The following is a 24,708-nucleotide window of genomic DNA, read 5'->3' as shown; positions in this document are numbered from 1 at the left end:
ACGCTGCTGGATGCAGAATAACGCGAAGCCTATGCTGCTCTTTGGGCGTGGTTTAAATAGCCTCCAAAGTAGTCCCAGATAAGTATTCCTCCCCAACCCCACCCGAGTAAAAAATAGTCCCTAGGTAAAATAGTGCCTTCCAAGCCTCATTTGGCTTGGAGCTCTGCAGCATGGTCTGCATCAGGTAAGTTCTACTCTATGAGCCTGGTGCCATAGGCGCCAGGACCACACCCAAACAGCCCCTAGCAAGGGTTTTTGGGCTTGCTCAAAATAACTTGATGCCTGCTTCTGGGGTTGCTGGACCTGGTCTGGTTCCCCGGGGGTAGGCATCATGACACTCCCCTCCCTCACACACCTACCATACTGGCATTTTTTTTTTTTAAATTCCCTAGCTACCAACACTCTTTTAAGACCCTTAAATTTAAGAGTGGCAATCCTCATACCACTTGTGCATTTATCCACTGTCAAACATTATCCAATGACCTTCCCAAGTCCACCACATCCATTACATGACTGCATATTCATGGTTCAGGATATTATCCCCTACTCCTAGGCTCCTAAAACAAAACTGTTAATAACGCTGATAATACATCCCTGCTAACAACTGAAAAATGATCACGGATCCAACCACCCTTCTAGTGAGACAGCTAGTAATACATGGGCCTCCTAGAAGAAATGCCCCCCCATTCAGATGTGTGTATCTCTGTCCGTAAAGCTTTAACTTCAACTAGAAAATACTAGATCTCTTTCTTGGTCTCCACATCTGATTGATTGTTGTAATTCGTTGTTGCAGTTTCCTGTTTTCCGGTCATATTGCTGGTTTTTAATGCCTCTTGAAATCTTTGTAGCGCTGCCAATCTGTGGCCCACGATTCACTGTGGTGGTCATCTGAGGGCATCTAGCCTCTATGTCTGCAAAGATTGTATCTTGAACAAAACATGTCCCTGGGTCAGCCTTCAGGATAGAAGACAAGGTATTTTGACTCCCTTAATATGAAATAAACTGTAATAGCCAGGTAAAGCGGCCTCTGTATGTTTCCACACTTTCACTGAATAACCTCTGATTTCCTCAGTTACAAAACAGGTAAGTTGTGTTCAAATGCTGCTCCTTTGCAGTGTGTTGTATGTAGTTCCTGTACATGCAGCGGTTACCCCAGTTCTGTCAGCCCCGTTCCCTGGACTTAGACATCAACAGGCCAGCAACTCTGGCTCCTGTAACAGGCCCAGGATTTTCCACAATGTCAACCGGAAAGGTGGCCTTCTCATCTGTGTCTCGGCTCCAGACCCTCTCCATGCATGCAGTCTCAACCTGCAGCTTTTTATCATCTTCCTCAACAGTGCTCCTTCTTAATGCCACCACGCTGAAAGCCACGTCCTCATTTGCACCTCAGAAGAGTTCTGTGGTCTAGCCATCAACTTTTGAGGTGATTTCCAAATCTCCCTCTCTTGCTCATCCTCTACAGGTGCTTGCCAGTACCTCAAATTGCACACCAAAGTTTCACTTCACAAAGCCATTGTCAACATGCGGCTCCATCAACCCACCCTGTTCTTCGTAGCTGCATAATAATTGAGATCCTGCCATTACAATGTGGTGGTCAAAGTCCACCTCCGACACCAAAAGGACTCTGCAGTTTTCTGGCTTCGTTTATGCCATATGTAGTAGGGGGGATTCGCGGGGGTGGGGTTCTGGTCCACAGCTATACCGTGGGGTTCTGGAAAATCTCGAGGAGCAGTAGCATCAGGCATCCATCTTGCCCACTTCCTCTAGCAGTCTCTTTATACAGTGTTATTTTGACTGCTCCAGGTCATGATGCTATCGAGTAAAGACAGAAGTTATGAGTCTTTATGAAAATACATTTTGAAAAGTCACATTTTCCACCTCTTTAAATAAAATGAATGTATGGGGCATTCTGAGATTGCGTGCTTGCTGCAATGCAAGGTGAGTGTGACATTTCCTTTGCTTCTTTTGGTCTCCTGTGCAGTCTTACTTCCCTTTAGCAATGGCCCTTTGAATCTTTTTTTGTTGGCAGTACTATCAAAATCAGATTCTGCTTTGCTCGCATCCAAATGTATCATCTTGTTGTAGGGCACATGAAACAAAAAATAACCCAGTTATTTTATGTTGTTCCAGGCTTTTTAAGATCCACACACAAAGTGGCTAGATTGGCCTAACATATTCACTTGGGCACTGGCCACAATCTGTAAAACATTTGCTTTGAATGACACCTCTACATAAAGGTGCAGTGCTCACATTCACCAAGTATCAGCACTTTGTTCTTGTGGCACAGGGCAAGAGTGTCGGTCGTGTCCCTCTGATTATTTATCATCCGCCATCTTGCTTATCCCATGACTAATCCCATCAATCAGGACTTCAAGGAAAAGCTGCACAACTGTCTATATGGTCATTTGTGTAAAAGCAGATTGCCACTTTCACCAACCCTAACATGGCCTATATGTCGGGGTCATAGCTTTGTATCTCTAGTTCCCATAGCTGCTATACGGTCTGCATCTAGAAAGTGCAGGACTTGCAAAACTCCATTAAGTGTTAATGAGTGGTCTGTGCGTTCTCTACCCCCAGTATTCCACCAAGTCTTTGTCAGTAGACTTGGACTCCCATCATTGACCCCAATTTAAGACATTGTTTGTAAATTAACCTGTTAATGTCCAGAAAACCTTCTAGAATGCCATAAATCATGTTTGGCCTTATCTGAGTGTTTTTGAGATGAAAAGATTTTTACATATGAAATATTGATATATGGATTGGCTGTTTCTACCTCTGAGAGTGTTCCACCTAGAAAATTGAACTTTACAACCAGCGTAACTTTCCCCAAAATGTATTTTTCATTATCCATCATTTAAGAACCAAACCTCTGCTGGAATATACCCCCTTTCATAGCTGTTTTTATATTCCTAAAGTATGCAACTGTCTTTGTCATATGTTTCTTATAACCCCTGTGTTCCATTAAAAGTGGCCTTTTATCTTGGTAGCTCAGCAGTTCACTTTACCAAGCATCCGTTTAGTCTTCTGTTAATCTTTTTTTCTGAATCTAGAGAGAGTACCTACCCCCGGTGAGACCTCAGTTTCTCATCATGCATGCAAATGCATAAAGAGCTTTGCATGACTAACATAATGCATTTAAAACCTGCTGAAGCATACCCTCGACTGTCCACACTACCAGTGCCCTCTGCTTGTGGTTATTTATTGGCTAGGAAACTACAATATTCCACCCCATATGATGGCCTCGTATGGTTTTCACCACCAAGGATTCCCTTCCCAGACCAATCCTTTGCAGTCGGCTGCAAAGCAGATTACTGGCTTCCTCTCCGACCATTCTTCGCTGTTATGCAAAGTAACACGCCTTCCTTTTCAGCCCTTTTACATTGCACTGATAAATGGTACTGAAAAGGATAGGCCCTTATGTTGCACTGATCACTCTTCCCCACCAGAATTCACTCCATTAATTAGACGTTTCCAAGTGGTGCTATTAGTATATGTGTACATCTTCTTATTGTTCAGTCACATTGGTGTTTGTGTGCCCATAGTTGGGCTTCTATACCATTACTTTCAATATGTGCTCAGTACCGTGCTTTAATGCAATGAAGGGTTGTTGAGGTGCAAACTTGCTTGTATGCTCTCTTATCAGAACACTTTAATAAAAATATGACGTAGCCGTGTTTTTCTTTTGCAAAGCATTGGGAAATAAACTGTTTTAGAGTTACAGCAGTTACTTAGGATTTTTCATAGACCCACGGTTCATTTACTTTTTACATCCATACTTCCTTGGTAAGTGTTTATCGCTGCCTTCGTTCTCCCTTTTGCAATGGTCCGTCCACTCTTGTGTGACGATACCAGCAAAAAGGCAGGAACAACCTTCCAAGGACCATCTTCTAGTATAAACTTGCTCACTCCCTTTGTTCATCACTGCAATAATGCAACATATAGTCTTAAAGCTTTATGGATCCAAAACTTTAACAGATTTCAGACCATTCTGTGACATTTTCTGCATACAAACATTACAAACATGTACATAAAGGTCTTAACCTACAAAATGAGTCTTAACCAGAGTCAGTTTTCCAACGTTTCTTGCTCATCCTCTATCCACTCCTGTTTTCACAAGAACCACTCCAACCAACTGCATGAGCACTTTTTCTCCTTCCATGAAAGCATTCAAACAATTGTGGTTCATGATTCCCAAAATATATTGGTCTTGTTTTCCTAGTCCATTCCTAACCTCACCAAGTGATGCAGTAACTTATTCAAGCAAAACCATGCATTGTTAACCCCGCTAAAAAAGGTGGAACATGAACTCCGGGGAGCTCCTTCAAGCATGTGAGCAGCAGTGGAACGCCCCATCCCTACACCACCATCATTCAGGTTCAGCTCCCAGGAGCTCTGAAGGTGGGATTGTAAGAAAACACTTGTGTAGAGCGGCTTAAAGGCTACAGATCGCAAATGGGCAAGATGCACATGCCAACGTTTGGCTGACCCCCCCCCCCACCCACCCCCAATGTGGCAAAAGCATAGAAGAATTGGGGTTAGTGTTCAGAATTTTCATTGGGTCGAACACTAATAACCTTATTGAGATTGATATTCACTTTTGAAAACATCTGCAGCCATTCTTGTTTTAGTTTATACATGGTCTTGTTTGCACTATGAACAGTTTGGGATAGTGTTTTATTTTGTTGTAGCACCCCAATAATGAATACCCAAAAGAATAAGGAGGGGCAGATAGCCTTGGCGACGAACATTTCTTACTATCTTTTGGATGGTGCGGGTTGAACACAATTCGAAGTGTCAAACGAATTGTACAGTCCTCTTTCTATGATTTTCAAGAACATGTATCTTTCTTTTTCATCATATATTAGTGTGGCCTTGGAGTCTGGTAAACTCCATCCTTCTCAGGGCTGCTACAGTGCCAGTTGTGGGAGAATGCCTTAATTTAGACTGTCCTTTGTCATCCTTCCACTGGTACTGCCATTACCTTTTGTTTGGGTTGACTGCACAGGAAAACATTATCCGTGTTTTGGTTATAGGTTCCTCTCCTCACGCCTGACCACAAGATATCCTTGTTCCTGTGTAGTATCCGTGTTCATATGAAACACTTTGGTGCCCGCAGTGTGGAATCTGCAGTGTTTTCCTGAGCCGACATCACCAGTTCAGCAATGTACTCTTGTAGGGTCTGTACGACACTGGGCCTGCTCTTGGGTTAGATGGTAAAAAGAGTGCAGTGTTTTTTCTGCTAGCTTCACATAAAGAGGATGAAATTGGCTAGAATCCGCCACACCCAAATAATAAGCAATCTTTCCTTTTCTCGCAGGATTTGCAGGTGGTCAGACCTCGTTACTCAGAGCATGCTATTTCCCAGTATCTGCCATACAATTCCAAAACAGTTTCCAGTTATGCTCTTGCTTCCTTTTTTGTTTTCTAGACGCCACGGAACATGGCTCAGTGAAATTCTGGAACATTAAATGTTTGCTACGACAATGGGAATCCCCCCAAAAAACAAATGCAAAAAAGCAGAGGCACAAAAGACAGAATTTTTGCAATCGAATTAATGTGGGATTGTAGGACTTTTTTTAAAAAACAAATAGATTGGGTGGGCTTAGGGTATACAAAAAATGGGAGATAGTGGGGGTGGGGGGGCTGTGGGCGGCATCTGCGCACCCGCCCTGCTCCCCGCAAAAAAAATCAAAAACATTTTGGGTTTTATGAAATTCTGCGTTTTGGGCCTCGTTTATTTTTATTTTTTTTATTCGTTATTTTAACATAGAACCATGGCAACTTTGCGTGTTTTATTATTTTATTGCATCATTTTGCTAGTGCAATCCTCTTACCGGTTTGGATGTCATGAGCACTTAAGTTAAGGGGTCTGTTTTTTGTTGCTTTCTAATGTGTTTCAGAAAGTTAGAAACTTCAACTGTAATATTTGGGTTCCTTGCTGTCCAACTGTTCTTGAGGTTTTGTGCGACAGCTTGTACAGTGCTGACATTAAATGACTGCACTGTCTGTACAATACACATTCATTCTATTTCAATATTATTGATATGATCATGAGTCACACATTTTTTATTGATTTTTATGTTGTTTAAAATCTGTTTCTCAAGTAGTTGGTAAAAAGGCAAGCAATTAACGCTTACTATATAGATGGAGCATATATAAGCTGTTAAGCCAGACAGAGGGAATCCTAATGTTTTATTTTTCCATATAGTTCTCTGCATCAACTATATATGTTTCAACAATATTTTCCTGTCTTTCTATATCATCAGGCCATGTATGTGCGGTCTTTGCATATCATCAGTCCGTGTATGTGCTGCCTCTCTCTGTCGTCGGGCCATGTATGTACAATCTCTTTAAGTGCTACTCTCCCTTTAGGCTTTGCATGGCCTTTTCCATGCATCAGGCTTTGCATGTGTTGATCATTCCCTGTAATCCAGGCATTTTGCATATACTTGCTGTCCGCTTACACAGTCCCACTTGATGGAATTGTTCCAGCCAGGCGTGACCACTCAAAGCCTGCTTATACAGCTGTACATTCCTTTTGGGTTCAACGGAGGATCCACTCTCTGCGCCTGCTGCATGTGCAATTCGTTTTCCATTGTCCAGAAAACACTTGAGCTTGTAACAAGTTTGGTTTTAGAATGGAGGAAGTATTTTGTATGATGTTTCCTTTAAATTTCTAACTTGTAATGTTGGTTTATAACAAAAGGGTCAAGTGTAAATGATTTCAAAGTGGATAGGCATCTGTTCTTTGACTGACTCCTTTCTGTTCTTCCCGTGGCTTGGGTGAACGCCTACACTATGTCCAGCTTGGGAGTGCAGGCAGTCAAATTGGTACTAGGGAGGAAACACCGTACTAGTCGGAGGAAGGAACTAAACCGGGATAGGACATGAAACCAGGTTTAATATAATGATCTCAGACAAGGTATTGGGTATTTTTCTCCTCTTGGAACAGGACCTCCTTTCCTGTTATGTTACAACATTTATATAGCGCAAAAGCCCTAAGGCATCTAGGCAATCCTAGACAGATTACTTGATTTATAAGTTTGGGGGATGTTATTTCCTTGCAGGAGCTTGCCAACCTAAGCTTCTTCCCAAGAAGTGAAAGGCAGCAAGGCGGTCTAGTACAGTAACATTCACTGTCATTTTGCTTCCCTATTTTGTGCCAAAGCTAGTCACTACCTTGTTAAAAGGATGTTTTCAGCTCCTATATTTGCTGAAATCCAAGAAGAGGCTGTCTGATCAGACCCAATCCCTCCCAATAAGGCAAAGGTTGTTGATTTGCTAAAGCTGGTGGTGACAGATTCCATCACAAGGACCTTTTGAACAGTGCAAGGAGAGGGAAGTAACCTGTAAAGGCATCCTGAAGCAAGACACAGACAACAGATTCAAAGCTCAAAATAAAAGGATTTATTAACTTAAATGTCAGGATGGTTGAAGGCATAACGTGCCCTATACAAAGGTGGTATTTCCCTACTCTCTCTTTCCCCAGTCTCTTCAATGTCCTGCTCAGGGAGTACAGCTCCTTTGGAGAGTATTCTGCTCTCCGTGTTAACCTGTATCAAGCCTGCATCTACATTGGCCCCTCGTTGCCTAAATTACATTTGGCAAAGAAAATCCTCTATGGCCAGAATTGGGACCCCAAAGTGAGGGGTTTTGCCCTAGACTCAAGAAACATCATTTTAACAAATGTGGTCAAGCCCAGCCAAGAGGAATCAAGGGAATCACTCAAAAACAATATCTTAGCGTGGCTCAATCCTAAAGTGGGCCAAATGTGTATTAGATCCCAGGACTTGAAAGTCCTTCGCAGACTTCAGATTTCTAACTGGTGCACTGAAGAGAATACCGACTGCATTTTTATTGGGTGTGGGTCCAGCAGTTTGCCTGCATTTATAAATAGACTTAGAAATGGTCAGGACATGTTCCCACCCACAAAAATAAGAATTGTTTTGAACTAAGTTCCCCCAGCCTCTGTATGTTTTGTATATCCTTTAGGTTGTTCTCTGCATACCGCCAATCTTTGATCTTGGACCGTTCAGTTAGGTTAGATTGCTGTTTTGTCTGTTTGTTATTTACATGTTGTTTGTTATGGGCCCTGATGCCTGCAGGCTTTTTGCGCTTTAGAAGGGTAAACAAAATAAAACCTATCCTTGTCATCACAACTGAAGCTAAACAATGTTTAGGGATGTCCATAACAAAAAGTAATGGCGACTGAGCTTCTGCAGCTCTTAGCTACCCTTTCAGCTTCCCTTCCCCAAGTTCAAGAAAGTTCCACAAAAGTTTCTGGATTACCATTCTTAAATTCAAAACAGCTCCACAGATACTCAGGGTTCCCTTCCACAAGTTCAAAGCAACAGTTTCACAAACAAAAGTTCAGCAAGTCTCAGGATTCCCTTCCCCAAGACTTCAATTTACCAGCCTTTGCTTGGCTTCTGTCTCTGTTCAAAACAGTTATCTTTTCTTATGGATAAGCTTAATAACTTTCTTTCAATGTATTCTTTGCTGGTTTGCTTAAACAGGGTCTTTGGCTTCCATAGTTGAGGGTTCCCTGGCCTAGGCGCAGTTGTCAGACCAAACGGTCCACCCATTACAGGTCACACAACCAGGAACCTTAGACCTTTTTACCCTACCCACACTGGCTTGGATGCTTCCATTCACTTGGCCTTTCCTGGTCAGCCTCTTGGCTTTTCCACACTCCAGCCTTTGCTGATTTCTGCAATCACTCCTTTGCCACTGGAACTTTCCCCTGCCCACTTAAGCACTCTCTTGTGCACCCCCTTCTAAAGAAGCCTCGGACGATCCTTCCTCTCTGGCTAATTATCCCCCCGATGTCCATCACTCCTCTCCTGGGCAAACTCTTGGAAAGGCTGGCCATCTCCCAGCTTAATATACATACTGAATATGTTGGTTGCCTCCATGACCACCCATCTGGCTGCAGAGCTGCCAGAAGCACTGAAACTGCTCTCTTGAACACCCGTGAAGACTTGCTCTCCAATCTTGACTCTAATCTCCCTTCTCTCCTCATTCTCCTTGATCTATCCTCTGCCTTTGATACGGTCAACGATGCCATTCTGCTCAATTGCCTCCGCGACAACCTTGGTATTACTGATCAGGCCCTGGCCTGGTTGACCTCCTTTCTCACCAACTGACCCTCTAGGATCCAACTGGGGTCTTTCCTCTGTTCCATCTCTCTACTTGTGATGTTCTCCAGGGGGTTAAATTCTCTCCCTGGCTCTTCAACCACTACCTGGCACCTCTTGCCCACTGCATCGGTACTTTCTGCTCCGATTTTCAATGATATGCAGATGACACTCTGCTCTCTTTCAGGCTACCCTCAGCCACCTCTGCTTCTTCTCTCATCCCAGACTGTCTGGCCGTAATTCAGGAATGGTGTGCTGCCAATGATCTCTGCCTTAATGCCAGTAAGACTAAGATCCTCCTCATTGGGACACCTGCTCCCTCCTTTCCTCTCTCTGAGGCCGCCCACTCTGGGCCCTCTTCCTGCTCCTTCCTGTGAGACTAAGAACCTTGGTGTCATCTTCGACTCCACCCTCTCCTTTCATTTCTGTCTCTAAGAAGTCAAACTATCAGCTGCACCCCCTCAGCGGTATTCTTCCTTTTCTCACTTCCCCCAGAACTTCAGTCTCCAGAGCTCTGGTCTTCTCTAGGCTGGAATATTGCAAAAGCCTCTTTCTAAATCTTCATGCCTCTACTCTTCGACCTTTGCAACTTAACCAGAACGGGGACTGCAGGACTTGTCCTTGGCCTCAAGCCCAGGCATCGTATCTCTCCAGGTATTAAATGTCTTCACTGACTTCCCGTGGCTGCAAAGATCAAGTTCAAGACCTTCTGCATCGTCCACAAGGCTTACTCTTATGCCCTGCCCCCTTTCCTCCATACCGCATGGGTGTCCCTCGCTAGGGAGGGGAGACGAAGCTTTTTCACCAGAAAAAAACCTTCCTCCCCTTTAAATGTAGAGGCGTGCAGACCTGGGAGCATGCGCTCCCCTGACTCCGCCCATTGGCGCCACTCCTCCGTCCCCTTTTCCACATCTGCTGGAAAGGGCCGATTTCACCAGCGCTCCTGCGTTTGGCTTCGGCCATGTAATATCACACGCTCTTCTCCGGATACTTTCTTTGGTCTTTTTGTCTTCTTTTATCAATCAGGTACTTGGTCCTCTGGCGCCACGCTCCTCCCCGGCGCATGTCGACTTCAGAAGACTTCAGCAGGTGTCCAGCCTGCTAGGGGCTCTTCCATTCATCCGATCCCTACGCTCTTTGCCTCTGCAGCGTTGGCCCGACCACGGCTTGGCAGGTTGTACCGTGTGCGACGCACTTACACCGCATGCTCTGAAGAACAGGCTAGCTAAGTGGAGGAAGCTCTTCGAGAAGACGCCTCTAGAGGACGTGAAAGACTTCATCAGACATACGTCAAGGCCCAAGGGAAAATGCTTTTTTTACAGCACACCCAGCAAGGGCGACTCCTTCCCAAGGAAACGCCCGAGTGGGAGGGGAGAAACCTCTTAGGTTCTGACACCAACACGGGTACCAAGGCTAGCTTAGTTACCGGCCGTCAGGCCGAGGGGGTCTGTAGACCCTTCCAATGACAATGCTGAGGGACCGGAAGGTTCTTTTACTGGGGGTACACCCGAGGGGCTACGCCCTAGTACCAGCCTGATGTCCGGGGGGGTGGGGTCGACTGCACGCAGCAATACTGGCGATACCGCAGAGGGCAATAAACCTAAGGTGCAGGGTATGTCTGATGTTCCAACGCCAAAACTCCTGGAGGAGGCCGGGCCCAGTGAGCCAAGCACCACGGCTTTGGCACATGGCACACAGCTCGACAAGATGGCTGTCACACCTGACAAGATGGCCGCTCGTCTGATACCACCCCTTGGAACGAAGCAGGTGGGAGAATGAGTTACAAGGTTGGACTGGTGTCAACCAGGTACGTGGTCTACAGCTTATCCATCTGCATTGCAGGGCAGGTTTACACACGCAGCCAGCTAGACAGAGTATACACCGGCCCCAGCATCCGCCCGCTACCCCGTCAACATCACCTGCCACCCCAACAGCCTGTGAGGACAGGTTCTTTCAAAAGTTCCTCACACTTATGAGATCTCCTCAGATGGGGGCCATCCTTCAGGATGTGATCAGGGACATGCTCCCTCTGGCCAGTCATTTCTCCTATGGCTCCAGCGCCGCAGGCCCTCGTGCAGCCCCCGCTGCCCTTGCCGGCCCCTTCAATTCTGGCTCCCCTGCCTCCCACAGGTCAGGCGGTTCCACACCATCCTCCGCTGCAGCTTCCGTCCGGCTCCAGTCTCCACACCACATCCCTCGGCACCCAGCACTCCTCCACCCGCATACACCCTGGTGGAAACAGACGAGGAAGAAGACCCTGACATGCCATCGTCAGCTAAGGCCTTCCACGAACGGCTCGCAGGTTTGGCAGAGTACTTGGGGCGTCCTCAACCCGAGGTTGAACAGACAGAGGCGGGGGTCCTGGCCGAGGTCCTCACTCTACGCCCCATGGCTAGAAAGGGGATCCCGATTCAGAAAGACGTCGCCTTGGCCAAAAAAAGGTGCCTTAAGCCCCACTCGGCCCAGCCTGTCAATCGGCAGCGCAACACCAAGTATAGGCAAATGGAGGGGGATCCACTCTTGCTGTTGGCACACCCTCAACCAAACTCTTCAGTGATTGTTGCAGCATCACTTAACTCAAAGCCTCAGTCGTCCTCGACCACCTCGTCCTGCCGGTGTTCGGCAAGGAGGAGAAAATCTTGGAGGCTTACAGAAACAAGCTTTATTCCAACGCCTCATTGCACCTTCGGCAATCCAACGCGGATGCCATGCTGGCAGCCGTTAACCAGAGGCTTTGGCGGAAAATAGCTGACTTCCTTCCGGAACTTACAGTGCAGAGCAAGGCACGTTTCAAGACTTGACTGGCAGAGGCTAAACTGGTGGCACAAGACATCATGGAGTCCACTCTGGGCCACATTGACACCTCTGGCCGGGCCATATGCATCCTCACAGACATGAGAAGGACTGCCTGACTCCAGGCTACTAAATTCAACCTGGACGTCCAGGAACACATATTGGACCTTTCATTCGAGGGTGGTGACCTTTCACTCCACCACCGATGAGGAGCTAGATAAAAAGAAAAACAGTTTGCAAACTGCGAAGTCTTTATCCGTACGAAGGCCACAGCCAAGGCGTACACCCAGTCGCATCAACGATCCGACAAGGGGTGGGCATTTGGCAGGTTCCAGGGCTTCCAAGAACGGAGGTCCAGACAGCCTGACCTTTCTCCGAGTCAGCACCGGCGCAAACATCAAAAGGGGTGGGGGGCAAGGGCTTTTTTCAGTCCCCCCTCCTCCGCAATAACCTCAGAGGGAAAGAAGGCATGATGCGCCCCTTTTGGTCCACGTGTCTCCGGTGGGCGGCAGGCTTGCCCTTCATGCACAGTTTTTGCATCAGATGTTTGCAGAACCCAGGATCATATCTGTAGTATCCACGGTGTACAGCCTACCGGTCCCTTCATCTCCTCGCTCCTCTCCCACAGATTGGGACAGCAACTCTGTTGCCAGAGGTTTGGTGGCTCGTCGAGAGCCAGGCAGTGGAAGAAGTCCCAGCCTTCGAGCTTGGATTGGGCTTCTACTCCAGGATTTTTGCCACACAAAATAACAAGGCTGGCCTGAGAGTTGTCAGACCTCTCCACCCTCAACCTCTAACTCCCTCTTCAGAAATTCAAGATGGTTACGCCAGCACTCATTGTGGAGACATTGTGCAGGGGAGACTGGATGTGCTACCTGATCTGGAGGACGCTTATCTACACGTCCCGATTTGGCAGCCGCATCGCTCCTTTCTACGATTCAGGATCATGGGCTGCCATTTCCAATACAAGGTGTTACCCTTCGGCCTCAATTCAACCCCAGGGTATTTACCAGGCTCATAAATGCAATGGCAGCCCTCATCAGGGCACAGGGCCACCACGTCTACTTGTAGCTGCACGACTGGCTCGTCAGGGTGAGATCTCGAGAGGTGGTTCATCACACTTGCTCCGCCCTTATGATCACACTCCATGAGCTGGGGTTTTCGATCAATCTCAAGAAGTCTCTGCTGCAGCCTACGCAGAGCCTGACATTTCTGGGCCTCATATGGGACACAAGCTAATAGTTTTCCCCCTCAGAGGACAAGATCACGGCCATCAAGAAGGCCACTACTCACTTCCTCACCCAAGAAGTGACCTCGGCCTGGTGGTACCAACACTTATTAGGCTTCATGGCAGTAGACCTACTGGCCGTAGCCCACACGACACTTGAGGAGATTACAGCTGCACTTTGCAGCCTCATGGAATCAGGAGCGGGGCTCCCAAGCGGAGCTTGTCAGCATTCCTCCTTCTCTCCACCCAGACCTCACATGGTGGTCCAGGGACTGCAACCTGCGCACGGGCAAGCCTTTCCGGCAGCCGGCCCCGTAGGTCACCATCACTACGGATTCCTCCCTGGTAGGCTGGGGGGCCACTTTGGCAAACCAGTGTCCATGGAGTCTGGACACTGCAGGAGCAACAATCTCATATCAACTGGCTGGAGCTGAAGGCCATCTGGCTAGCTCTCAAAGCTTTCCTTCCGCTCATTGGGGGCAAGGTCGTCCTCATCCAGACAGACAACTCCACCAGCATATACTATGTCAACAAGCAGGGTGGTACCAGGTCTCCTCCACTGTGCAGGCTAGCGATCAGCATGTGGGAATGGGCCCTGGAGAACATCTACCTGAGGGCCATCCACCTTCCCGGGGAGTCCAACATGGAAGCGGACAGGCTCAGCATACTGGGAGCGGACAATTACGAGTAACAATTGAATGATCAGGTGCTGATGGAGATCTTCAGCAGATAGGAGCATCCTCAGATGGATTTCTTATCCTCCTGGGACAACAAGAAGTGGCCGCTGTTCGCCTCCTGGCAGGGGCAGGGCCCCGGCTCCCTGGGGGACACATTCCAGATACAGTGGAACGGCATGACAGCGTATGCCTTCCCATCAGCACCCCTGGTCCGCAGGGGGATCTGCAAGATAAAGGAATGTCATCTCAGCATCATTCTGTTAGCTCTGTGGTGACTGGCGAGACCGTGGTTCTCGGAGCTTCTCAGCTTCTCGGACAGGCCACCCATTCAGCTGCCGATGGGCCCTGCTCATCTTCTGGCGCAGTATGCGGGGGCAGAGTCATCCACCCTGCTCCACAGAAATTAGCCCTTGTAGCGTGGTTCCTGAGCAGGTCACGATGAAGCACTTGAGCCTGTCACAGGCTAACCTAGACATCATTCAGGGCTCTATGAGCAAGGTTACTAGGGGCCAGTGCAAGAGTAAATGGTCTAGGTTCTGTTACTGGGCAGAATCTAAGGAGATCAACCCCCTTACGTGCACGTTGGATGATATGCTGTCCTTCTCTGCACAGCTTGCGGTATGCAGTAATAAAATCGCTGGAAAAATATCGCCTTTACAAAGAATTGCGGCAAAAATGACCCTGTAAAGGTGTACCCCATTATACCATTTAGGGGGAGCGGGAGTTGTGGGGGTGTCCCCTGCTCCCCTTAAATGGTATAATGGGTCTGGGGGCTGCAGGGGTGTCCTCTGCATCCTTTACATGGATTGCGGCAGCAATACCCCAGCCTTTTTGCTGAAATTTTAACACATGGAACCCAGCTTGCCCACTCAGGCATGCAGGTGGGCACATGCCGTACCTATTTAGCAGCCATAGGGGCCTACAGAAGTTCGGAGGAGGTCTTCTCCTCTTCCAACCCTGTGGTCAAGCGACATTTGGCGGCCTCACCAGGCTCTACCGCCCATCAAGAAACCACACCCTGTGTGGGACCCAATATAGTGTTGGGCGCCTTGGCGCACAAACCTTTCGAGTCAATGGCATCCGTGCACATCAGGCTGGTCACCATTAAAACAGCTCTGTTGGTGGGTCTCACCTGTGCTCGCAGGGTCAGCGAGATCCAGGCTCTGGTGGCATCCTAACCCTATACTACTTTTCACAAGGATAAGGTGGTCCTGCGAACGCACGCCGTGTTCCTACATAAGGTAGTCTCTGCTTTCCATCTAAACGAGGAAAAAGTCTTACCTCCGATTTTTGCCAAACCTAAGAATGAGGCTCAGAGGGACTTGCGCTGTCTGGATGTCAGACGCGCTCTGTAATTCTATCTGGACAGGACCAAGTGCTTCCGCAAGTCGGACGCCCTCTTTGTCACCTTCAGGGGGGGGCGGGGGTGGTCGAGGACCAGTTATCAAGCATCCAAGTCCTCTGTAGAAAGGTCGATGGTTTCGGCCATCAAGGAGGTCCACAAGGGGCAGCAGAAACCCCTTCCAGCTAACATGCACGCCCACGCTGTCAGAGCCAAGGCCACAGCCGTTGCCTTCCAGTGGCAGGTCCCGCAGCAGGTCCCATGGCAGGTCATCAGCAGGGCGGCCACCTGGGCCACCCCTTCGGCTTTCTGTAAGCACTACTGTTTAGACGCCAGCTCTTAATCTGATGCGGCTTTCGGACAGGCGGTTCTGAGGAACTTGTTTTCTTAATCAGGGTCTCCTCTCCACCCTGGGGCTACATTCAGTTGTAATCGGCCATGTAGTATGGAAGAAAGGGCACTGGACGTAAGAGTAATTAATAGTTACTCACCTTAGTGACTAACGTACTCTTAGTCCATAGTCCCCATTCCTCCATATGTCCCACCATCCCCCCCCCAATAATACTGGTGTCATTAGGCAATGTTAAATATTGTCGGCGCATCAATAGGGACCGAGGAGTGGCGCCAATGGGCAGAGTCAGGGGAGCGCATGCTCCCAGGACCTCTAAATTTAAAGGGGAAGAAGGTTTTTTCTGGTGCAAAAGGTTCTGTCTCCCGTCCCCAGCGAGGGACACCCATGCGGTATGGTGGAAAGGGGACTGTGGACTAAGAGTATGTTAGTCCCTACAGTGAGTAACTATTAATTTCTGGGGCCTGAGACCGCTCTACCTCCAACTTTCTCTTCCAAAACCTCTTCCTTCTTGAGCGCTCCGCTCATCTACCTCCAACTCTCCTCAGGGTTAGAAGCTTGTCCAAGCAGAGAGTTGGGGGAAGATCTGTCTCCTTGGCTAGGGCTGCCCTGTGGAACAGCCTTCCTGCCTCTCTCAAACTTGAGCAGAACCACCTCCAGTTCTGGAAGCAACTCAAGACCTTCCTTTTCGCTTCCGCTTTCTCTTCCTCTCCCCTGCCTGATGCACCTGATTACTCCACGCACTGGTCACCCTCTGAACTCGGGCCCAGGCTCCTGCATGTCCAGTTGCCCTTGCATTGCCACCGGGCTTTCCGGGACTTAAGGTTCTGTATCTGCAACCGCACAGTCTCTTCCCTCTGCACCTTGAGCCACTCTCTGGCTGCACTTGCGAGTTAACTGCACTTCCCCCTTCCACGTCACCCTGGCACTTTGCCCCTTCCCTCTTGCCTGCACTTGCGCAAACTGAATGACACAAGGCCTAGTAAGATCTTTATTTTGTCCTCCCTTTGTGTCCCCTCCTAGTCTTGTCACACCTAGAAGTACTTGTGTACAGGCACGTTATAAATGCCACATCGTATCATATCACACTGTTACACAACTTGGACCAATCCTTGGTCTTGCCACACTGTGTTTTAGTTCATATGATACATTTCTCATTTGTTATAAATTTGCTCATAAACATTTTATTCAGTGCAATATTCAATAATTTTTCTGTTTGTTTTGCCATTGCTATTTCTCCAAACAAGCGGCCTTGGTTCATTTCATCAATTTCATATGATTTCACTTGTTCGGGGTTTGCCTGTCATTCCCCATAGCCCGAAGGAGTGCCCTGGTCCGACTTGCTTTCTTCCCTCACTGGTCTTGTACGTTCGTTCCGGATGGCAGTGCTGCCGGTATTCAGCCTCACTCGCTGATTTACCTTTGCTCGTTCTCCTGCGGCTCTTCAGATCTTGATGTCTGCTCTGCTTCTGTGGACGCTGGCAGCTTTCCTCCTTCCTCTTCTCTGCTCGGCGCTGCGACGGCACAGCTTCGACCACAGAGGCTCCCAAACTTTGGTACCTTCACAGCCCGGCTGCTCACAGACACCACAAGCCCTTTGGGTCTTCTGCCAGCGTCCTGACTGCACTGCAGGATGCACCACGGCTGCCTCCTTCCAAACTGGACTCGCTGCTGGACTCTCCCACACAGGCTTCCCTGTTGGTCTTTGTGTTGCTGGTTTCCTTACTTTGTATACGCCTGCAGTCACTTGACATTTTACAGGTGTGAAGCTTCAATTGGAATTGCTTGACTAAAGCCTGACATGCCTGACCTTCACAATACTCTGTAGGCATCTTCTTCGTCCCATTACTAGAGTGCTGAAATAGGTTACTAGTGTTCACTACTCCTAGTCGCTTTTTGCTCGTCCCAGAATTTTTTTTTTATTGATATAGTTGAATAATCAACTTTTCAATACATCAAATACAATCATTTAATAAAGAGGGAAAAACATTATAACAATTAAAAAATAATTACAGTTTCATACATGTAACTTGTGATCTATACAACTCAATTTTTCTCACGTTATATAAAAACAACCTCTTGATTCACATAAATCTCAACCTTAAGTAAAACTTCAATTTGATAACCATACAATCAAATTCTTGTTAGGACATCAAGGTCATTAAAGTAAAAACAACTGATCATCATCATCAGATCCATTTTTAGACCTATACTTTCTTCTAAAGGCCTACTGTATCCTTAATCAGATTAGACTCCAAATCCAATGAGATTAAAACATTTACTATTGCAAGACTGATTGAGGTCTTATGAGTATTGTAGAGAAGTTCCCATAATTGTTTTGCCATAAGGTCGTGTAACCTTCAAAAAAATATTTAAAATATTTAATTCTAGCTTCTGGAAGATTCAGACATTTTACCAGCAGGTGGACTAAAGTTTCAGGTTCTTGAGAATTACTGCAGAAGAGGCAGAAGTTTTTATCCATAGGAATTAAGTTCCATTTGGCTAGGATTTCGTTTGTGTGCCATATATTTAGCCTAAATCTAAGAAATAGGTCACAATACTTAGCCGATGGATATTTCATTACATGAAATTCTGGTGTTAGTGGTTTCTTGTTTAGAGAGAGATAAATCTCTAGGTGTTTATATTTTAAGCACTCAAATCAAGTTTTTATCCAATCCCAAGACAAGATTTTCTTTTCTCTTTGTAAGTTCTGCATAATATGGAGCATCAGTGATATAAAGATTTATATTCAAGCCCAAGTATTTGTACTCGGAAGCAATCTCCATCGGTATTTGCTGCAGTTTCCACCGAAAATGATTTTTAAAATTAGTTTTGCAGTCGCAGTTATCATAACCTTAGATTTGATCAAGTTGATAACTAGTTGGTTATTCTGAGTATATATATCCAGCTGGTTCAGTAATGCTTGCAATCCCCTGCCCGTCCTCGCAAGGAGGACCAAATCATCAGCATAGAAAAGCCAGGGTATTGCATGCACCCCCAACCGTGGAGAATCAGACTCCACATTACTAAACTTTTGCACTATGTCTACAATAAAGAAGTTAAACGGTGAGGATGCCAGAAGGCACCCCTGCTTAAGACCCCTAAATATTTTTATGGGTTGTGACAATCTTCCGTCCAAAGAGAGTCTTATCTGGATTGATGTTCGAGAGTGAAACTCTGGTATCCAGTGCTGTAAATGGCTAGGACATTTAGCAACGGCTAATTTATAAAAACAAGAGCTGTCTAGAAACCGAATCAAATGCAGTTTCAAAGTCAATGAAAGCAGCATATAGCGGTTGGTTCTTCTGCCATTCTTGTTGTTTAATGGCATGCAAGTCATGAAGATTGATTGCCGTTCCTAGGCCTGGCATAAAGCCTGATTGAAAAGGGTAATGTATATCATACTCCCTGGCCCATTTGTTAAATTCATCCAGAACAAGACGGGCGAACAATTTGCCCGGGGCATCAAGCAATGCTACTGGTCTATAGTTTTTACGGCATTGTCTATCTCCCTTTTTATAAATCGGGACTATGATCGATTGCTGCCAAGTCTGAGGAATCCACCGACAATTCACCACCTGGGAAAATATCACCATTAGAACATTTGCCCAAGCTTCCGGATGTGCCCTTAACATGATATTTGATAGCCCGCCTGGACTGGGGGCCCTGGGCGAACTCAGTCTCAGGATATAAAAGATATCTTTCATCTTTGACCACTAGCTCTCTACGATTATTAAGGAATAGAGTCACATTATAGTGTGACCATGGAATGTCAGCATACAATGAGTTGTAATATTGCGCCCAGACCTCCTCTGAAACAGCATTTATTTGCATCAGAGTTTATGGGCAGATGCCGTCTTCAAGAGCCCCCAAATCATAGCTGAGCTTTTGGATTCTAAAGAGCGCAGCATTAAGTGTGCATCAGCCAAATATAGTTCCGCTCTTCTCATTTTTACCCAATTGTTGTACCTATTTTTCAATCTAGATGTTTCTCACATTTTCATATAATTCAGAAGATGTTGAAGTGTACGAATATCAGCTTGCAGTTTTTTTTTTTCTTCACTAGTTCGTCAAACTTGTGCAGATGTATTTTCACTTTTTTAGAGCACGACTGATTTGTATTTTTAAACATCTGCAGGGCAGCAACATATGACCCATTCAGATGAATGAGTTCAGGTTTTAGAATATCTGGCGGATAAGAGATAACTTCCAATAAATCGTCAAGTTTATCAGGTGGCCATCTGAATCGTTGCCTCTAGTGGATATTGCTGGATTATGTTCATAATACTCAGTTATATTCATTTGAGCCCCTTTAGGCCTTGCCCATATCAATTCAAGAATATTATGATCACTTATGGTTTGTTCTATAACTCAGAAGGAGTTCATTGTGGCAAAGAGACAATTATCAAAATAGATATAGTCAATCAAAGCAATTTGCGTCTCTGTGCCACGTGTGTTTAGGTGGTATGTCTTCCTTACAAGAGCCATTTTTCATGCAGAGATTTCTCTTTCATTAAAAGGATCCAGCGTTTTGCTATTGTTTGAAGTTTTTATCCCTTGGCTGGCAAACCTCTAATGTTGAGATCTCCTACAATGATCGTGTGATCAATAGTTGGATCATTATTAATGAGGTCCATCACAGAATCTAAATCATGAAAAAACTGAGCATCAGAAAGGGCTAGATGGTTCCAATATACGTTTAAGCAAGCAATAACCAGAGTCATCATAGATTTTTACTAGCTGCATATGACTACTGGGGGCAGCTCATGGAGTAATTCTCAGACCTAAGGAAACCTTAACGGCTATCGGTAAACCAGCCTTGAGTCTTCCTCTTGACATTGTACAGGCAGGAAGTAGTGATATGGTATGGTAGTCCCATACGGGAGGTAAAATGAGCCATGCTTCTTGCAACATTATTATGTCATAATCCTGTAATATGTCCCATGCAGATGTAGTCAAATGCTTGTGTCCTCAAGTGTTCCATGATACTAGCTTGTAAACTTGATTGTGAGTATCCATGAGTTGTTACTGAGCAGGGATTGTAGAAAAATCTTTAGTCAGTGTTATAGTGCGATTATTTGTTTGACCGCCTTGCAATTATGAAATCGTTAAAGGATCTGTCAGCCAAGGGTTAGACTGAATGGTTGTCTGGTTATGAAAACTCATCAGAACATTAGGTTCTGGAGTCTCAGTTGGATTAAGTATCAGAAAACCTAAATGATATAGTTCTTGCCTGGCCTGCCATATGGTGTTCCTAACTGCTCCAGATATCATCCATAATTTTACCACAGAGGTATCGTAGTGATAGATTAACTCAATTTGAGCTAAATCCGATGATGTGCTATTTTGAAGGCTAGGAATTTCTTCCATAATGTTAAGGACCGATGCACGATTAAGCTCGTATCGGGTAAATTCTCCAGTCCGACATTGTAAAATCAGACTGTGATGCGTAGATGTATCTCAATTATTATGTTTGGTTTGTCTGTTGTATCGTCTTGCTGAATCATTCATTGCTGTGAGTTGTGACACATTAGAAGACCCCTGCCTTCTATGCTCACTAGCACCTAACTGAACAGGCGTTTCTATCTCTGGTTTATACTGTATGTTTGTAGGAGTGTGACAGTCAGTTCTTACCAGCTCAGCAGTTGATTACATACCTAACTGCATCAGTGACGGACGGGACATAAATAAACTAACAGATTTCTGTATCTCTTGATGCCTATCCTCCAACGTACTGAAGTAATGATTAGCAGTGATAGATAAATGTTTCATCGCCGGAGTGGTAGAAGAGACCATTGTTTGGTTCTCTAGTGCTTTTGTTTGACTTGTTTCTGTGTCATCAGCCTTGTGCACCTGTTGGATCAAATTATCTAGCAGGGAATAGGCTAATTCATTCTCATCTATCTCAACAATCGGAGGAAAAGATTTTTTTTTTCTGGCCCACAATTTCTTTACATTTTTTTTTTATGTATAATAGCATATTTTTTTTTTTAACTGCCAGTTGCTCTCTTTTTATGTAAATATAAGGAGTGGATAAAGGATCGGGAATTAGATTGTGATTTGTGTAGAGCCGTTTTGACCTTCTTACTTTTTTTAATTTTATCCCCTTTAACAGCAGCAGGAATAGGTTTCGTTTTACTTTGAGCAGTAAAGATTATGAAAGCAGTTTTGGTAGTTAAGTTGTCTTTACTAACCGACCCAACACTTTAAATCATCTTGGTGGATTGCGCCTCGCTCGCACATATGGAAACATTTCTCTCTATATTTGCACAGACCACTGCACTGTCCACAATGGTATTCTGAACACTTTTGGGGTTTCGTTTATGTTGCTTCATTGCAACAATTTTGGTCTGTACTATGGTATGTGGAGCAGCATGTGTTAATACACAACTTTCGGAATCTACTTGCCTAGTTTCGTCAGCCAAATAGTTCATTACTGCTGATTCTGTCATCGTGGCAGCTTGCATTGTTTGCTTTACAGGTTTTCTGAATTCAGTTAGCTCCTTTAGCAAAGTATATTGAACATCCAGTCTGCGATCTCGACTTTCGTATAGTTTAGCAAAAGAGAATAACGCAGTATTCATGTCTTGCAATGATAGTTCAGCAAAACGCAACACAGCCAACAAGGTGGAATCTTGTAACTGGTTAGAAGACACCTTCGTTTTCCTTGGGGTCGGCTGCGCATAAGATATAGATAATACTGAGGATTCTTGAGGTGATTGTGAGAACATCGCTGGTGATTGAGAGGGATTCCCCGGGGTGGTTGACAATTCCCTCTCGTCCGACCGATTTAAATGTTGTTGCGGCGTCGTCACTTTCACATCTTTGACCAATCCGATTCGGAGATCGCTCATCTCTTGTGGCAGGTTATGAACTGCTTCATGGGTAAAGTCCAAAGACAGAAGTGTTGAGTGGAGACGATCAACATAGTCATGAACCGTTGCTATAGTCTGAATCTGTTTTTGTGTTGGTTGCGCATAGGTGCCCAGTAAATCAGTATCCACAAACGCCGCTATGAGCGAATCGGATGGCGTACATAAATCAATTGGCACCTCCTTGTTAACATAATCATTACTTTCAGATGAGGTTAAGATGGAAGCAAGCAATGATGCTACAACTAGTTCCGGTTCCGCTACGTTGGTGATAGCCAGTTTATCCGAAGTTAATAAGATCGCCTTTGCACGTGTGTTTGTTTTCGTACTACACAATTAACTGCATGTGTAGTATGTTTAGGAGTTTACTGATCCTGCACCATCACACCGCTATTTTCGGCGCCATATATATATATATATACACACACAAGGAGCAGTTGTTGTAATGTACCCGCAGTTATTGAACAATTAATAATGGAAAAATAAATATATAAGTACACACAGTAGTTTTTGAATTATACAGAGACCCTCACCTCCTTACCCTCCAACCGTATCAGCAGTATCAGCCGTTTGCAAGCCCTTCGTGAATGCGGCCCCTTTTAGGTATAATGGAGGATAGACCTGAGAAGAGCGATGCCTGATTTCAATTCCAGTTTCACTCTGTCATATGAGTCAGGAATACTCCAAATGTCTTGAGTGCAGAACCCAACAACGTAGTACAATAGCAAGTAGATACCACACAAAGTAGAAAATATTGGGCACATATAAGCTTTCTTGTCCAGAATGCAAAACAGAGTTCCTTTAAATCGGATCCTGATAATTAGTATGGCTCAAAGGCGGCAGGCCCCCAGACACCGTACTACGAAGAAAAGCTTTGAAGGGGGGCGTGGCTTGGAGCCATGGCGGTCGGAATGGCTCTGTGAGAGCTCCCGGCTGGTGCCACGCTGCCATCTATTATGCACCTGTGAATTCTGAGCTCTGACATCCAAAACCCGGGTTCAGGCTGAAGATGAAGAGGGGCGGCATGTTCTGGCCAGCCCTCAGCTCTCTACGGGATCTGAAACGGCGAATTCGGCGGTCCTGAAGTGGCCGGAAAGACGGAGTGAGTGCGGGCGTCAAAATGGCGGACTCTCCCACAGCGTGAAAGCGGCCTCGAGGCGGGCACTCTATGCAGAGTCAACTGCTTGATAACACGCAGCGATGGATCCCCGCTATCCCACCCCGCTCTGAGGCTAACCATCATCCCATTGTGCCAGTGGGTCGAGGCGACGGCGAGCACCCAACTCGAAGTTTGCTTGCTGCCCGTGACTTGCCTCCTCCCCGCTTCTACACCAGGGCGCCAACGGCAGAACCAGCAAAGTTACGGAGGTCCCCAAGCTGCACGCCTCAAGCCGCGTCATGCAGCAATCAAGCAGCCTCGGCATCAACACCCCAGCGTACTGCGGTGGAGTTCCCCCTCATCTCCACCCCTCCCTGAAGCAATCATAGTCTCACTCAATCCGGCGTGCGGGACACACGGAAGGCAACCAAGTTATCCCCCCTGGGGCTCAGGCGAGCTCTACACTCGGAATCTCCTGGTCTCTCCACATCTTCACCCCTCCAGCAGCGGCAGCCCCAGCAAAGGAACAGCCGCCCGCGGATTGAGCCTTCCATGCCTAGCGGGAGATCAGCCTGCAACGCGTGACTTCTGGAACTCCAGCAGGCTGCGGGGCTCGGCGGGCTGCGCGGCATGGCTACAGTGAGGTGAGGGCCCTCAACCACACAGGAGTAACGTCTGCTGTCCTTCCTGCACCAGCCTCCATAATCCAGCCGACATCCAGCGGTACCGGGGCTCCGAGTCGGGTCCCCCATCTGGGCTGCCCTACAACTCCCCTGAAGCGGGCCTGGAAAAGTAACGCACAAACTGTACAGCCCCCACCCGGTCTCCATACTCACGGCCGGAACAAGTTTACTTCTGGTGCGGCGCCCTCTCACCAATCCCCCCACCACTCAACAAGGGGCCTCGCCGCACTATAAGCACCCTTCAACAGACGGAAGGCTAAGGCTTCTAATCTTCTCCCAGCAGCACGACAAGCAAAAACTGTGCAGGGCCTCGAACGAGTCGCCAGACAGGGCCCCTGGGGAGAATCTGGCTCCCCCCATCAGCCCAGCGCAAGGTAAGGCGGCACCTGCCGCACCCACTGGGGGGCGGCCTCAGGTGATCATGAGTTCTTGGGCCCCCTACACATCCTCCTCTCCAGGGCCAGAGAGACCCTTGTGACGCCGACCCGAGCACACTAGCAACCTACTCAAAGATTGCAATCTGTGGCC

General features: G+C 46.5%; 1 protein-coding gene across 5 annotated transcripts in view; it reads left to right on the top strand.

Annotated features, from left to right (window-relative positions):
• TTBK2 (tau tubulin kinase 2) overlaps positions 1 to 24,708 on the top strand; it is a 1,138,589-nt gene that overhangs the window by 1,077,473 nt on the left and 36,408 nt on the right. For 2 of the 5 annotated variants that reach the window (XM_069638662.1, XM_069638659.1), the window contains one exon: positions 6,267 to 6,335. The exons of the other annotated variants lie outside the window; for them this stretch is intronic. In XM_069638662.1, coding sequence (XP_069494763.1) covers positions 6,267 to 6,335 — 69 coding nt within the window. The remainder of the gene's footprint in view (positions 1 to 6,266; positions 6,336 to 24,708) is intronic. 5 annotated transcript variants of the gene reach the window in all.

Source organism: Ambystoma mexicanum, chromosome 14 (genome assembly GCF_040938575.1).
Source record: "Ambystoma mexicanum isolate Mex_15411 chromosome 14, UKY_AmexF1_1, whole genome shotgun sequence".
In the NCBI taxonomy this organism is placed as follows: Eukaryota; Metazoa; Chordata; class Amphibia; order Caudata; family Ambystomatidae; genus Ambystoma; species Ambystoma mexicanum.
Note: the sequence above shows the minus strand (reverse complement) of the source record. Positions and strands in the feature narration are given on the sequence as shown.